At 49.6% G+C, this 16,350-nt stretch overlaps 1 protein-coding gene across 1 annotated transcript in view; it reads right to left on the bottom strand.

Moving 5' to 3' along the window:
* LOC135253316 (heparan-sulfate 6-O-sulfotransferase 1-A-like) overlaps positions 1–13,926 on the bottom strand; it is a 117,189-nt gene extending 103,263 nt beyond the window's left edge. Inside the window, exon 1 of the mRNA XM_064332442.1 lies at positions 13,043–13,926. Coding sequence (XP_064188512.1) covers positions 13,043–13,560 — 518 coding nt within the window. The 5' untranslated portion in view covers positions 13,561–13,926. The remainder of the gene's footprint in view (positions 1–13,042) is intronic.
* Between the last annotated feature and the right edge of the window lie 2,424 nt (positions 13,927–16,350).

The raw sequence follows: 16,350 nt of genomic DNA, 5'->3' as shown, positions 1-16,350 counted from the left end.
GGATGCATTCCCTGGGAGACAGCAGCTAGCCCAGGGCAGAGACAGCAGCTAGCCCAGGGTAGAGCCAGCCTTGACTGGGAGACAGCAGCTAGCCCAGGGTAGAGACAGCAGCTAGCCCAGGGTAGAGCCAGCCTTGACTGGGAGACAGCAGCTAGCCCAGGGTAGAGACAGCCTTGACTGGGAGACAGCAGCTAGCCCAGGGTAGAGCCAGCCTTGACTGGGAGACAGCAGCTAGCTCAGGGTAGAGCCAGCGCTGCCTAGGCTGTACGGCTCACCCTGAAGGGCACTTTTACAATCCGAGCCATCACAGCCTGCAGTGTCTCCTCTCAAGCCACTCTTTAACATCCCCCCCCCAGACGCCACGTCTGTCGTTCCGACGCGGGTCTTGTTGGCGGTGAGGCTGGGAGCACTACCCACCGATTCCAGAGGCCATACGGAAGATGAACCCCCCGCGCTCGCGTGAGAACAAAAGGATAGAAAGCCGAAGCCACGTTTTCATATTCCGCCCCCCCCCCCCGGATCTCCCATGACAACGCCGCGGGGGGCCGAGCGCCGCGGCGGCGCTTCACAGCGAGCCTGGCTGTGCCGCGGGCTTTCCCGCTTCGCTCGGAGAGGAGGCCTCCCACACAGACCGCACCCACGCGCACTCACGTTCCCTAAAGAGGGGAGAGACGCGCACACAAACACGCATGAAAGCACGCGCGCGGTCGCACGCACACACAAACAAACACTCACACGCGCGTGGGCACAAACAGCGAGACACACGGCCACACACACGCAAGCTCACGCGCACACAAATTCGCACACGCGCGCGCACACGCAAACAAGTCCCCGTGACTTCTGAACTTTGAACTTGCGGATCGCGCAGGCCTCTGGGGACTAACGGGGACAACATTTGCGTAGAGTTTCAGAGAAATCAATGAGCAACTGGCTGAAGAAGGACAGACAAGACCACTACAACATCTGCACACCATCAGCTGCGGTTCCTAGAGAGCTGTGGAAATGAATGCTACAGCCAAACTCCACACACACACACACACACACACACACACACACACGCGCTCTGAATGAGTCACCAATCTTTGCTCAGACCCACGAAGCAGCACTCTGGAGCACTGCTGCAAGGACGCGAGAGCGACAAAAACAAAAGCAACTCCACGTTCTCATTGTCTGGCGCCCGGAAAAGCGTTTTTTTCGCTAACGTCGCTGGAACGCCGCGCCGTCGCTACGGCGCCAAAGCGACATTAAGCTACATGTTACCATGGTTACCCCCCCCCACAGCGCTCACTCTGTACAAGGGTCCCTTGAAACAAACACAGGAGATGTACTCCCGCACTCAAACGATACACTCTCTCCCCCCCCCCTCCCCTTTCTTCCTCGCACTCTCTCCCCCTCCTCTTACACATGCTAAGCTATGAAGCTATAACTTTCACTGCAGGAGAACAGCAGTGAAGCACTTTCAAAGCGGAGCAGCCCCTGGCCTTCTGTCGGCCGTACTTTCCGTCCGTTTCAGCGGGAGACGTATGAGTGGCACGTTATTAAGGGCTGACATTACTGAGGGTTCAGACCTGCAGGGCCGCCCCGGCTCAGCACACAACAGCGAAAAGGGTTCACTTCATTTCCAGACGTTCGCTTCACACCGTGCGTGATGAAAAATAAAATAAAAATAAATAAATGAAGATAAAATGCACAGAAGCAAGAGCACATTCTAGGAAAAGCCGATGAAAAGCTTTTAATTAATCTGATACAGACGCTAAGCACGCTTCCATGACCTCAAAGCATGAATGCATAATGACTACACACACACACACACACACACACGCACGCACGCACGCACACACATACACACACACGCACGCACGCACGCACGCACGAACACACACACACGCATGCACACACTTAACATTAATGCCTGTGTGTGTGTGTGTGTGTTTGTGGAAACACAAGATTACTGTACGCAGTAAAGTATTCCTGGACGCAGTGGCAGGCGGACGCCATTAGCCTAATAAAAGCTGATAAACGGGCTCTCACTGCTGGGTGTCGAGCAGAATGACTGGCAGATTAAGGTTAGCGCTAGCGGCAGCAGACTCGCTCTTCATTTATTAAAGGCGGGGGAGAAACAGAGCGCCGAAACAGACGAGAGCGCTCGCGTTCGCGTCAGCTCCCCTTTCCCGCCGACCCGTGCGCCTCTGCCCGCCCGCGTCGGGCCGGACCGTCAGCCGTCGGCAGGGCGGGGAGTCGAAGGCGCTCTGGTTTTGACGAGCTGGCCCGCGCGCTCACCGGTGGCTCGTACCCGCAGCTCCCCCGAGAGGCTGCTCGGCCTTCGGAACTCGCGAGGCGGGAGGTGGGGCTTCCCGCTCGCGCACAGGACGTGAAGAGGAGAGACGCCCGCAGTGGCGAGAGGAGGCCCAGCACGGCGTTTGGGGTCGTTTGTGGGGCTCCACTCATGGTGTACTCGCGAACGCCCCCCAGCGCCGATTACACTGTCCCCGCGCTTCCTGTTCCCTGATCAGTCATCGTGCGGCGATCTGTCGGAGAGTCACTTCCTGGTGAGGGCCAGCGTCCGGCTGGGAAAGGGAGGAACCCTGTCCCAGGCCCGGAGGACCGCGGTTAAAACCGCGCAGAGCTCGCTCGGCTCGTCTCCGATCGGGTCGCCAGAACCGTCCCAGCGAAAGCCCTCACTGAAGCTCAGCTCCGAGGAGACATCCGGCCAGGCTGCAGCAGGCGTCTCCCGCAGGGCTCCACAGCGCCCCCGTTTCAGGAGCGCTCGCTGTGCGCTGACTGGAAAAATAATTTAGGAGCACAGCTGCTAATAGGCACGCATTAGTGCGCTCCTAAATTTTTCAACTGAGGAGCAAAATGTGCTTCTTGGGAAAAAAAAATATATTAGCATAGAGCCCCGCTCTCAAATGAAAAGAAAACCGTTTTTTAGGTCAGGAACAAAGCAGCGTTATTGTTCTTTTTTTTAAACGCGCGTTTTAAACGGAAGGCTGTTTGTTTTCCGCTCGCACGCGCCTGACGTCTCGGGAGTCCCTCGCGACAGTCGGAGCCGACGCCTTAGCTACCGTTCGGCGGGGTTGGCTGTCAAAGTCTGAAGTCCCCAGACGTCAGGGGGATGCCTTCTGCTAACGCCGCGGCTAACCTTGCGCACCGAGCGGAGCTCCAAGAAGGACTCCGGTGCTAAGGCGGCGCGGGCGTCTCACTGGGCCCCGCGAACGCAGGGACACGCGTGCCGTATCTGACGCTTTCCGCCGCGCGTGCGCTAGATGATTGCAGGGAAGGGAACGCTGAGCCCCAGGAGCGTGAATGAGCGTGCGCACGTGTGTGCGTGTGTGTGTGTGTGTGTGTGTGTGTGCGTGTGTGTGTGTGTGTGTGTGTGTGTGGCCGCGTGTGCGTCATCACCCACCAGGAAAGCAGCGGTCTATGGCTTCACCTGTTAGTGTATTCATTTATGCAGAACGCTCCGCTGAGCCGCTCTGGAGCTGGGTCATTGTTTATTAACACACTGTAAAGAGAGACGCTGCTTTGAGCCTCGCGCAAGCAGAACGGAGCCATCGGCTGTCTGCATGTGTGTGTGTGTCTGCGTGCGTGTGTGTGTGTCTGAATGTGCATGTGCGTGTGTGTCTGCGTGCGTGTGTGTGTGTGTGTCTGCATGTGCGTGTGCGTGTGTGTGTGTGTGTGTGTGTGTGTGCGTGTGTGTGTGTGTGCGTGTGTGTGTGTGTGCGTGTGTGTGTATGTGTGCGTGCGTTGCTGCCATGTTGTAAAAACGTTTGCGCTGAAACGTCGGGGGTTGCCCGCTGTGTGGTGCGTGGCCACCAGTTAGCCACTGCACCGTGAGGGATTACAGCTGCCCCTGGGATTTCACTTATTGCCAAACCCAATCAGGCCCAATTAAGACTGACCCCGAGGGGGTTCTGCTCCAAGGGGTCGCTGTGATCGATCTTCTTTAATGTGCACTTATAAAATGCATTTCAGTCAATCGATCAAGTAGTACATCAATCAATCTTCATTTCGAGTGGCACCCCAGAGAGTGTTACCCAGAGGAAATTCACAATATCATATATATGTAAACCAGACATATCCTCTCTGGTTTATATATATAATATTTTAGGTTTTGTTTGGATAACTCTACGTTATATTTACATTTCTCTGACGCCGTGTTAAGGTTTTGGAAATGTGTCATAAACGATTAGTTCCAATGGGTCCAGGTTGATGCACCAGCGGTGATAGATAAGAAATCTTTTTCTGATTGCAAAACATTTTGCCAAATTCCGATTAGAATCTAATAATAAAACTTAAAAAAAAAGATTCCTTCCTCAATGATCAAGCAGACTAAAGCTGACCCAGAAATGCTAGATAAGTAGGCCCTTCCATCCATTTTTCATCGCTGCTGTGGCTTATTATAGGAGGACAGACAGATCAAAACGCAGAAAAAAAGAGTAAATAAAGGAATAAAGCCGAGAGGCGGGAGGCGGGGGGCGGGGAGGGGGGGGGGTGCGGGATTCGGGCCAAGCCGTTTGACACAGACTCTAAATCAGGCTACAGGCGGCCGGGAGCTCCCAGCGGCCGCGCGGCCGGCTTCCGCGCCGACGGGCTCTAATCCGCGCTGATCTGATGAGATCAACGCAGCGCCGCCGCCGTCCCGCCTTAGCGGCTTCCCTGAGCCCCGAGCCCTGAGCCGTCCCAAAAGTCGACGCCGCTCTGCGGGGAGCCGCCAAACGAACCTCCGCACCCCCCCCGCCCCCCACGTCCCAGTGCAACTCACCCTCGCCCGGCTGACCGAAGAACCTGGCAACCCAGCCAGGGAGCTGAAATCTCTCAAGTTCTCTGCGCGCAGCGAACAAAAGGCTGAAGAAGAGAAGAGAAAGTCTCAATACCCTTGTTTCATCCCCCGAGATTCTCTCTCGCCACAGTTCAGTCCGGTTCGGTTCATGCCAATCCGGACCCGTTAATCCCGTTTAATCTGACAAAAAACCAGACGACTCGACTCAAACTCTTGATCTTGGCCTCCGTGTGGATGTTGATGCTCGATGATTAAAAGCGCAATTAAAAGAGAAGGGCGAATAAAACACCCATGACCCATTTTGCAGTTAAGTCTGCTGCAGAGAAGCGAAATTGATTGCCATGTGATGACCTCAGTTGGGAGAGAGAGAGAGACAGAAGGGAGAGAGAGAGAGACAGTGATAGAGGGAGAGAGAGATAGTGAGAAAGAGAGAGAGAGAGAGAGAGAGAAAGAGAGAGAAAGAGCGTATGAGAGAATGAGAGAAAAAGAGAGCGCCAGGGGAAAGATAATCGAGGCAGTAAATGAAATCCAGAGCAGCTGGACCTCAGACTAACCTCCTGATCAGCGGCAGCTGACGCGCTGGTCTCTTCAATAGCGCGCTTCAATCGGGCCGTCGTCCGTCTTCGTTCACTCTTCCCTCCCTGCCCTTTTTAAGTGCTGTTTTTTTTCCTGCAGGCTCGCGGGGAACATCAGTCAGACGGCACCTCGCCATCAGTCCGCACGCAGCAGCCGGGAGAGAGGGGGGCGGGGCTGGCCGGGGTTAAACTGCAAGAGCGGGGGCGAACCCGCCTGACTGACAGGAGAGCGATGCGCGGGGCCCGACAGCCGCCGATTAAACTCAACCCCGGCGCTCCCGCCTGCCCCCTCCCTCTCTCCCTCCCTCCCTCTCTCTCTCTCTCCCTCCCTCCCTCCCTCCCTCCCACGTGTGCGCAATCACGCAGAAAAAGCCGACGTCGCGAGGGGGGGGACCCCGCCGTTTTTGGAAGCTGCGTTCCGGTCGAGCTCGGCGCGTGCGCCGGCCCGCGTCGGCGAAGCCCCACGCGGCGCGGAGCATCGACCCCCGGCCCGTCTGATTACAGGGACGCCAGCAGGAGGCCCAGAAGCGACGGGAAGAGCGACGGAAGGGGACGGAAGGGGACGGAAGGAGAGCGAGAGAGAGCCCGTCCGCGCCCGGCGGGATCCGTTCTCCGCTCGTCCGTTCGTCCATTAACGGCTCGCTTCCTGGCGGGGGTCCTCAGGGGGGGGGTCCCCAAAATAAAGGTCAAGTCAGTCGTTGTGTGAAAGGGAGGCCCGAAAATCACGCGGCGTTCTCAGCAGCTGCGTCTGATAGCGCCGGAAAGGTCAGCGGAAGCTTCAAAACGGCAGTTTGAGGGCGCGTCCTGCGGCGGCGGTTCGGACCTGGCCGTGTGACCTTTGTCGCACGTCTCTCGCTCTCTCTCGCTCCCCGTTAGTCCTGCCTCTCTGCACTGTCCTATATTTTTAGAAAGAAAAAAAAAAAGCGGCCCTTTGGTAGCCTGCTTCACGGCCTGGGGGAAATTAGCAGAAGCATGCCGCAGGGTTTGGAGTCCAGGACACGCGGTCGTGGAAACACCAGGCCGGTTTCCCGCACGCTGAGGTCCGGCACGCTCAACGGTGCCGAGCTCCGCTCCCAGACACAAGGAAAGACCGCCGTAAAATCATTCGCTGCCCCCCAATAACAAAATGGCCGCTCAGGCTGCTATATGACCAATGACAGATATTGCTGTATAACACAGGCTGGCCCACCCATGGGCTGGAAAGTTACCTACATCTATTATTAGCGGCTGGGCATCCTTTCAGCGGGATCACAGGAGGACGAGCAGGAGGATTATCCCATTCAGTGCCCATCCCCCATCTCAGCGGATTCAATGCGCGCGCGATAAAACTTTTATCAAAATCAGCAGCCGAACGATGGAATCGGCGAGGACCCGTATTTAAGGGCGTCCTTCCTCTCCGCTCTTAAAAGCGCGACTAACGGCTTACTTACTTAGCGTCGTTTCATTCTGCTGTCGTTTCATCGGGCGCAGCGATGGCCGGGGGCGAGGCTCGGCACTCCCCCTGCAGGTCAACTGCAGACTTGTCCGAGGGCTGCCTCGCCGCTGTGGGTAATAATAATAGCTCCTAAGACGCCCCGTACCCTCAGACGGGTTCTCGGAGACGCTCCTGAGCCGGGGCGCACAATGGCGGCGCTGTGCTGAGAGCTAGCCGCCGCCGCCGCCGCGGCGCGGACCTCAGCTCGCATAGCTCGCCGCTAACGCTACCGGTCAGGCTGGACGGCACAGGCCACCCTTTCAGAAGCAGGTGAAGCTCTGCGCTAAATCTGTCTGCTGTAATTACCAGGGCCCCATTTCCCACAATCCCACAGGGCCGAGGGCAGGAAAAAAAAAAGAGGTTTTTCTTTTTTTTGTTGATGGGACTTGGAAAAAACCCGGAGCCGTTAATTGCTGCGTTTGAAGTGTTTGTTTGTTTGCCTTTCTGCAGGCAGATGTAAATATAGCGAAGGATGGTCCCAGCCCACAGAGGAAGCAGACGCGGCCGCAGGGGGACGACACGCGCCTTATCTGGCAGGGGCGGAGACTCGTCTGATGAAGCGCAAAGCGCTCGCTTCTGGCTGGCTCCCACAACGCAGGTCTGAAAACCGCGCCTAGGCCCATTTCCTGAAAAACGATTTACTCCATTTACCTTGTAGTTTTCACTCATGTGACATGTACCTAAACTAGTTTACTTGTTTTTCCTGAGGAAAATGTCAATGAGCCTTTGAAAATTAAACCCAAATGTTCTGCGCGCGTGCTGCGAACACAGTGTGCAAACGCGCTGACCCCAGTAGGGCACATTTACGGAGGAGACATCAAAGACATCAGAGCAAACACAGCCCCTGGCCGCTCATTTCACTTAAGATTTTAAACAAGCCCCAGCCGAAGCTCCTCCCATCCATGAAGCACGGACCACAGACCACATTGAGCCCCGCGCCCCCAAGTCACTGCAGTTCGCCCCTCACTTTTGGGCACCGTCATGGCACCATCATGGATGAATGCTACCGACCCATTAAAATATTCTACATCAAAACTGGGATACTAATATGCATACTCACATTTGTAGGACAATAAAATCCTACATATATCCTATATATATATTTTTTTTTTTTTTTAAATAAAAAGACCACATGTATCCTTTTGTTATTATATTCTTATATGTAGCTATATGTATATATACGAGGTATGCAGAAGAGCATCTCTGAACGCACAACACGTCGAACCCTACAGCAGCAGAACCAAACCTGGTACTAGCAAGGTGTACCTAATAAAGTGCACGGTGAGTTTATATATACATATGTGTGTGTGTGTGTGTGTGTGTGTGTGTGGGTACTTGCATGTCTTCAGAAAGGAAATGCCTCTCATCTTCCCAGCAGGACAGACCCAAACTTTCTCGCCTAGTGTGGCAGAGAGCGTTCAGGCTCACCCTGGGAGAGATACCGCGAATAATGATGACGGTGTGTTACTGCAGAGTGGAAGATAATCAGAGAGGGTCATTATCGCCGCCCCTTCACCCCGCGCTCAGCATAACGAGCACCTTTCCCCCATTAAACACACGGGGAGACCGCGTCGGCCCTGACAATCTACCAGCCCAACCGGCCGCAATGCGCCGGTGCTGCACTGGAGGGGAGCAGTGCACGCGTCTCAAACGGACCGTCGCAGACGCTCAGGGTCCGAGCCCCGCAAGACAGGGGGAACCCCGAGCCCGGCGACACCACCCCCCCCCCCCCCCAACGCGTCCCACCAAACGCAGGAGGCCGTCCCTGCGACGGCTTCCCGTACGAGGACGTCAGTGTCCATTTCGGAAGACGACGCAATTTTTTTGCATTCTGACAAAAAAAAAAAAGAAAGAGAGGAAAACAGCGGCGCCCCGTTTGGATTCGCAAACGAGCGCAGGCCAGATCGGTCTCAAACTGAAACATCGCTTCAAAACAAATACGAGGATATGAGTCTCATTAAGACATTAATAACTCTGCCCGCCGCGCGGCTGCCAGTTCCCCCGAGGGGCCGGAGCGGCCCGGAAACGAGGCGGCGATGGGAAGCCGCTCCTTCCTGCCACAAGCCAAATCATCAGAGCAGATTTGCAATAAAAGATTCCCCGCTCGTTACGGGTCGCGGGAGACGAGGGAAGGCGCGGGCGTCCCGATACGTTCGCCTCTCAGCATCGCGGATTAAAGTGAAATATTACAGGGGGGATCCACGCCGTCGAAATTTGTCACGAGTCCAATTTGTTGATGGCGCTGTGGGTTGTCAGCTTCCTTTGCGAAATCTCTGAGGTGTAACAAGACTTTCCAATGTACACAACCCACAAGACACCTACGCTTCATTTTTAAGGCCCCTGTCTTTCAGTCTTCTTGCATTTATTTTATGTTTCTTCTACCACAGAATACAGCAATCTGAGTTTACATTGTCGTCATCATCATCATCATCATCATCATCACTACCACCATGTTGTAACCTGGAAGAAGAACTGTAATTCAAAGGCCAAATTTCAACTACCCCAAACTTCCACTTGCAAAGAACGAAAAAAAAACTCAGAAAAGCATTATTAACACTCTACGATCACGCCCCTCCACCCATGATTAATGGCACAGTGCACTGGACCTTGCCAGAGTTCAGTAATACCCCCCCCCCAACTCCCCCACCGGCTACACCCCCCAACACTTCAGAACACTGACGAGGATCTAGCTCTGCTGCTCTCTTCGTAGTACAGAGTCCTGGTACACATACGTGCCCAGCTGGGTGGCCTATACTCACTGAAAAAATAAGCATTCATCTACCTGTCAGTTTCTATCATTTCATCTTTAACAAAAACATCCAGAAACCTCGGGGGAAATGCAAGCATGTCCTTTTCTTTTTTGGTTTGGCAAAAAGACAAACCAAACAGTCCTAACATCTCAGGAATATAAAAAGGACTTGTTTTTGTGGTTGTTGTTGTTTTTAAAGCCAGTATTTTTTATACAAGTTCTCTCTCATACACCAAAATTAAGTTTTATGGCATGATGGAGTAAAACATATATCTAACCAGTATTTCTGCATTCAGATCTAGAACCAATCTAGAAATCGGTGTGAATCAGGCTACTTTAAAAAATTGTCACTTTCTCCTTCATTGTCTTTTGTCCGTTTTTTGTCTTTACCCAGGGGGCGGGGCTTGCTTAGAATGTTCCACATAATCCCTTTCCAAAGCTGGACATAATGACTGAAGCAATTCAGCCCAACTACCTGCAGAACAGCACAATATCAGTTCTCCACTTGGAATTCAGACCGGCAAGCCCCTGGTAAAACAAAGCTTCCCTAAATCGCCAGTGGTCAAGTCCACTGCAGTCCAATGATGGCGGTTTGCTCCGCACTGCAGAACTGAAGCATGCTATTATCACAAATCCAATATAAAAACATTACAAGCCCAGTGAGGGATGACAGAACCACAGTGGTCCATCAACATTTCTGTAATATCGAAGAAAGCACTGTTAGTGCGAATACCTCAGAGTAATGTTGCCAAAACCAATAAACGTTGGCTGGGCTGGTAACTTTATTCCTACGAGATCACTTCAGATCGGTAGTTTCTAAATATTCTCTCCTGATGTTTTAAGCAGGTGTAGCCTATTCAGTGACACCCCACCCTGGATCTAGCAACAGGATCTCACAGCAAATCAGAAGTTGATCCAAGCCATGGGTTTAGAGAGTTGACAGGAGATGTAAAGCACTGAAAATTGTCAATTTTCCCAGCATACTGACAGCTGTATTGTAATGCCTGATTCTACTTGAGTTTAATCAAGAGAGAAGTCTGCAAGAACGGCATTGGAAATGCATGTCTAGATCATCCTTTACTTCAAGTTCAAAGGGGTGCTTGTTAGGAGAAATCCACAACCGTTTTCCCTGACATTTGGATTAATTGGATATGAGAGTAACAGGACACTAGGGAATGGCGCATGAACTCTGTAAATAGAAGCCTGGATGGGGCAGAAGGTTTTAGGAGGGGGGGGGGGCAGACTGTATGACACCATTCAAGCACATCAGCAAATAACCTGATCAATGACGTGAGGAACCATCTTTCACTCTGCACAGCGTGCGAGCCTGTTTCCTGTCAGACTTCAGTAATGAGCAATATTGACCTGCTCGACTGCATTACTGACCCTGAGCAGTTTGGTCTGAAAGGGAATTCCACTATGTCATTGGAAGAGGACATGATCTGAACTGTATGCCCCTATTTACCTAGGCGTGAACTATGAAGGATTCTGTGACCACTCACTCAACCTTTTTATAAACGTTTACCCAGTTTATAAACCCTAAAAATACAGCGTAATCTCACGTATCAACAGCCGTCATCAGTCAACCGGGCACACCAGGTTATCATAGCTGCGATTGCTTTTGGGTCACAGGCAGAGGAGATAGTTTAATGTAGAGGGTAAACCTGAAGACTTCTGGCTTCAGTGGTAAGTGAAATGCTGTAACCATGAGAATTAATCCCTACTTCGGTAAAGCAGCTATAAGAACGAGATATGGCGTGACACATATTTGCGATGAAACCGTTACTCTGAAGCATCACAGGACGGCAGCGACCAAACAAAGAGTCAGTCGAATAGAAAGTTAACATGAAAGCCCTTAGACAACAATGATGGGCATCTCATAACCCTAATTAAAGTGCACAGCAGACGGTCCGCGGGTCAATATACTGAACGCCAGACTAACTGCGGAGATCTTACCTTGTGCCCCGGGGCTTCTGTTAAGCGGTGGCAAAACAAGCATGGAACCGTCCAGACCCAGGGCGCAACTCACTTCCGCAGGCACATTTTAGCTGGCACCGCCTGCGCATGCATCCTACTAAACGAAGCGCCACCTGCGCATGCGTCCCACAAAACGTCCCTGAAAGGTCGTCCGTGAGTGAGTGAGTGAGTGAGTGAGTGACCACAATTTACCATGCATAGCCCAAGGCGCTAGTTCCTGTGCGCCATGGGAAAAATGTTATGCATAAACATGATTTTTTGTTAGTAATGGATGTCAAAGAAGGGAAACTACTGTGGGAATACAGGTATCTGACCATGATCTCCAGAAAAACGGAACTGTCCTGCTGAAGAATGAAAACGACATGTTGCGTGTCACTACTGCGATTTAGCACCAAATACACCGTAGGCTACGCCCATTGTATGCTTTGGCTGCATAATAGGGAATTTCGGTTTAAATATAAAAATGTTCTCACATTACTTTGCCAGAACAATATAATAAAAGCAAAGCTGATTTATTGGTTGAATAACAGAAGCAAACACCCCAGACGTGTTCGCAATATACAAAGCTTTTGAAAAGCGCACTCCTCCACTACGTTTCGGCGAGCTGATAATGGCCAGGAATGAAAAGTATTAACATTAAATGTCGGCGTATTTTCTCTCTGCATGCCATTGCGTTAACAGGCCAAACGTATTTGTGTAAACTTACAGGTATCGATTTTATATAGCTTGTTCAAATATTATTTATATGACTGCAACTTCAGAAGTGTTACTTCAGCTAGCCAAACATCAATTTTCTAATAATACAACAAGTACAGACATTTCTGTAAAGTGGCAAACAGTGATTCATTGACCTAATAAAAACCGCAAAAACCAAAACAGATAACCAGTTGGCTTAGACTACCAACTGAGTTATCTTACATCAAATGTTTCAGATACAAAGAGAGAACACTTACACGTTGTTCAGGTCGTGCCGGAATTTGTAACCACTCAGACAGCTGGCAAATATGACTTTGTTTACAAGACTGCTTGATAACGTAGTAGGCTAACGTGCCACTTTCTCGAGGAAGTTAAGGACATGTTGACTTCGCCTGGTATGCGGAGAAAGCGCGCAACTACCTAACTGCTGGCTGCCAAAATAATTACAGGCACCGGATACCAGAGCAACGTGAAACCTGTGTTTTATATATATATATATATATCCGTAAAAACTAGGGAATACATAACACACACAGAATATGCATTGAATATACATGGAGGGAATCGTGGCTTGAATAGTACATGGAATAGTGCTGTTGTTCATCTATTCTGGGTAAATTATTGACAGTTTATTGCTCGCGAGCCAGCCAACTTCCCAACAAATAACAGAGAAGCAAACAACGAGGGTTACAAAATAGAGATTTATAGTCGCCCAAGCATCACACTGTTTGCAAACTAGCATTATTTTATAAGAGCAATTCAAAGTGGATGATAGTTTGTGTACATACCTCAGATTTTTTAACTTGTTGTCCTTCTTGTTGAGAACCCCTGGCACGCAGTTGGTGAGCTCGGTCCAGTCTGCGTGCAACCCACAGCTCCAGCCGGTAGAGAAGCGTGAAAACAGCCAGGTTTCTTTCCTGTTCGGGCGGTAGCAGGTACACTTTTTCTGACCCGGTCTGCAATCACAAGGAACCTCTAGACGCACATTTTGGACCAAATGCCTCCCAAAAGTGGTTCCCCCAGTTTTTTGGATGTGGAGAAAGACAATCACGTCTTCTCCTTTAATTTCGAAATCTACCGTACGCTCCAAGTCCCTTATAGGAAAATAGTACTTTTTCACATAATGTGGATCCGGAGTAGGGAAAATATCCGTATCGTCCTCGACAAGGTACCCGTGCGGAGACCCGAAGTTCATCACTCCCGGAGCCACGTACTGGTACAGAATCAGCATGAAAAAGATGGATCCAACGACGATCAACAAAAATTTACTGGTCCTCTCAACCATGTTCCTTCCAGTTCCGTACATACGTTAACATCTCCCGGTGAACCGAGCTACGAGTAGCCTACTTAGTGCTAGACCGCCACGCTCTGTGTTGCTCCTCCATAAGCTGCACATAAGAAATGAGGGGTCAGGGGACCGCTAATTTAAAGTTCGGGTTTACATACATTGTATCTTCCCGGCTCGCAGACAAAACAGACGCTGACTTTGCAAATCCAGAAATTGGGATCCAAAGCAGGTAAAAACAGATTGCACGAAGACTCTGCCACCGCTCGGTTTCACCCTTTACGCCTGAATGTTGTGCGTGTGTAATCTGCTGTGTTGTTCAAGCCCCCTCTCCGCACCATCATCTTGAAGCTCTGAGCCCAGCATGCTTAGCGACACCCACTTTTCCAACACACACGCACATCGCTCACAAACCAAAGCGAAAAAAAGCATATTTAAAAAGTAGCTTGGGGTACAATGCCCGCAGTCTACTTTGAACAGATGAGTGGGACCTGTATTTTTGTTCGCTTTTTTCTCTCGTGTTGTTTTTCTCGTTCATTCATTCCAGAAATGAAATTTGGTCTATCTGATTTAGTTTGATTGCTCCTAAAATAATGTCGTATCTTGAAAAATTACCATAGTTTTCATGTCGATTTTTGCCTATAGTTTGCATGTCGATTTTTGTCCATGCAGAGGCCAAAGTCAAATATAACATTTTAAATTGACCTGACAGTCTTAGTACAAATAGGCCTGGGACAAATTGATAACATAGGTTATTTCAAATTGTGAGCAATAAAGCTTTTGAAATGTTTTGTTTGGCTGATGGCCAAGAATGGAATCCCTTCAATAGTAGCCTAATATTAAATATTGCTGTATTTTTTTAAGCAAGTCAAATGTGTAAACTCACAAGTTACGATTTTATATAACTTGTTCAGTTGTTATTTTTGTGGCAGCAACAGAAGTAAAATACCAATGTTCTTATAATACTATAAATGCAGTCATGTCTAGCGGCAAACAATGGTTCATTGGCCTAACTGTTTATTGTTGATTTTTCCTAAATCAAAGGAATCTTGGACAAATGAGAAACACATAAACAGATAAATAAACAGAAAACGTTCAGCATTCAGAATGGCATGTATTATTATAAGCCCACACTGTAATAGAGTAAATCATTGTGATATGCAGACCTTGATTTTGATTCCACAGAAAACGACTTGAAAAATGTCATGTAATACGACCTACTCGCAGGGTTCGGCAAACGGAAAAGAGAGTGAAACAAAGAATCAATCCCTTTGGAAGCTGTGAAATGTATGGAATGTGAAACCTGTTGTGTTCCGTTTGAACGGTAGTGGGCAGCACTGGGAGATTGCTCAGCAGACTGAATCGCTTTACTACTACTTTTAACTAAATATACAATAAATGTGCAATATACGTTTTCTCATTAAGGGACGGTGTTGCACAATACTGTTATTCCTGATAGCCGTTTGAGATGCGTCATGTTATTATATATTCTGAAATTATGGTCAATAACAATACTAATTGTATTCTCATTCTGGAGTGCCAGTCTGTTTTGCTATGTTGCTGTTTTATTATTATTATTATTATTATTATTATTATTATTATTATTATTGTTATTATTATTATTATTATATACATATACACATATGTACATATTTGTATAATATACACATGTACATTTTTACATAAATACAGACAGACAGACAGACAGACAGACAGATAAAGAGATAGATAGATAGATAGATAGATAGATAGATATCTGCTTCAACAGCCCCCACTCTTCTGGGAAGGCTTTACAGTAGAATTTGAAACATGGCTGCAGGGATTCACTTCCATTCAGCCACAAGAGCATTAGTGAGGTCAAGCAGCGATGTTGGGTGATAAGACCTGGCTCGCAGTTGGGCATTCGATGGGGCAGAGGTCAAGGCTATGTGCAGGGCCGTCAAGTTCTTTCTCCCAAACTCAGCAAGTCGTTTCTTTATGGATCTTTGTGCACAGGAGCATTGTCATGTTGAGACTGGAAAGGGCCTTCCCCAAGCTGTTGCCACAAAGTTGGAAGCGCACAATTCTCTAGAATGTCATTGTATACTGCAGCTTTAAGATTTCACTTCACTGGAAGTAAAGGGCCTAGCCCAAACCATGACAAACAGCCCTAGACCATTATTCATTCTCCACCATGTTTTACAGTTGGCACTATTCGGGCCAGGACAGTTGGCACTATGCATTCCACCAAACCCAGATTCTTCCGTCAGACTGCCAGATAGTGAAGCGTGATTCATCACTCAAGGGAATGAGTTTCCACTGCTCTAGAGTCCAATGGTGGTGTGCTTTACACCACTCTAGCCGACTCTTGGCATTGCGCGTGATGATCTTAGGCTTGTGTACGGATGCTCAGCCATGGGAACCAATTTTATGAAGCTCTTGAAGAACAGTTATTGTGCAGACGTTGTTTCCTGAGGTAGTTTGGAACTCTGTAGTGAGTGTTGCAACCAAGGACAGATTATTTTTATTAGCCACATGCTACAACCACCGGGTGGTCCCGTTCTGGGAGCTTGTGTGGCCTACCGCTTTGCGGCTGAGCTGTTGTTAATCCTATAGGTTTCCACTTTGTAATAATAGCACTTACAGTTGACTGGTGTAGCTATTGCACAGCAGAAATTTGACAAACTGACTTGCTGTAAAGGTGGCATCCTATGACAGTGCCATGGTGAAAGGCACTGAGCTCTTCAGTACGACCCATTCTACTGCCAATGTTTGTCAGTGTAGATGGCTGTATGCTTGATTTAATGCACCTGTTATCAATGGGTGTGGTTG

This window comes from Anguilla rostrata, chromosome 4 (assembly GCF_018555375.3).
Source record: "Anguilla rostrata isolate EN2019 chromosome 4, ASM1855537v3, whole genome shotgun sequence".
Taxonomy (NCBI): Eukaryota; Metazoa; Chordata; class Actinopteri; order Anguilliformes; family Anguillidae; genus Anguilla; species Anguilla rostrata.
Note: the sequence above shows the minus strand (reverse complement) of the source record. Positions and strands in the feature narration are given on the sequence as shown.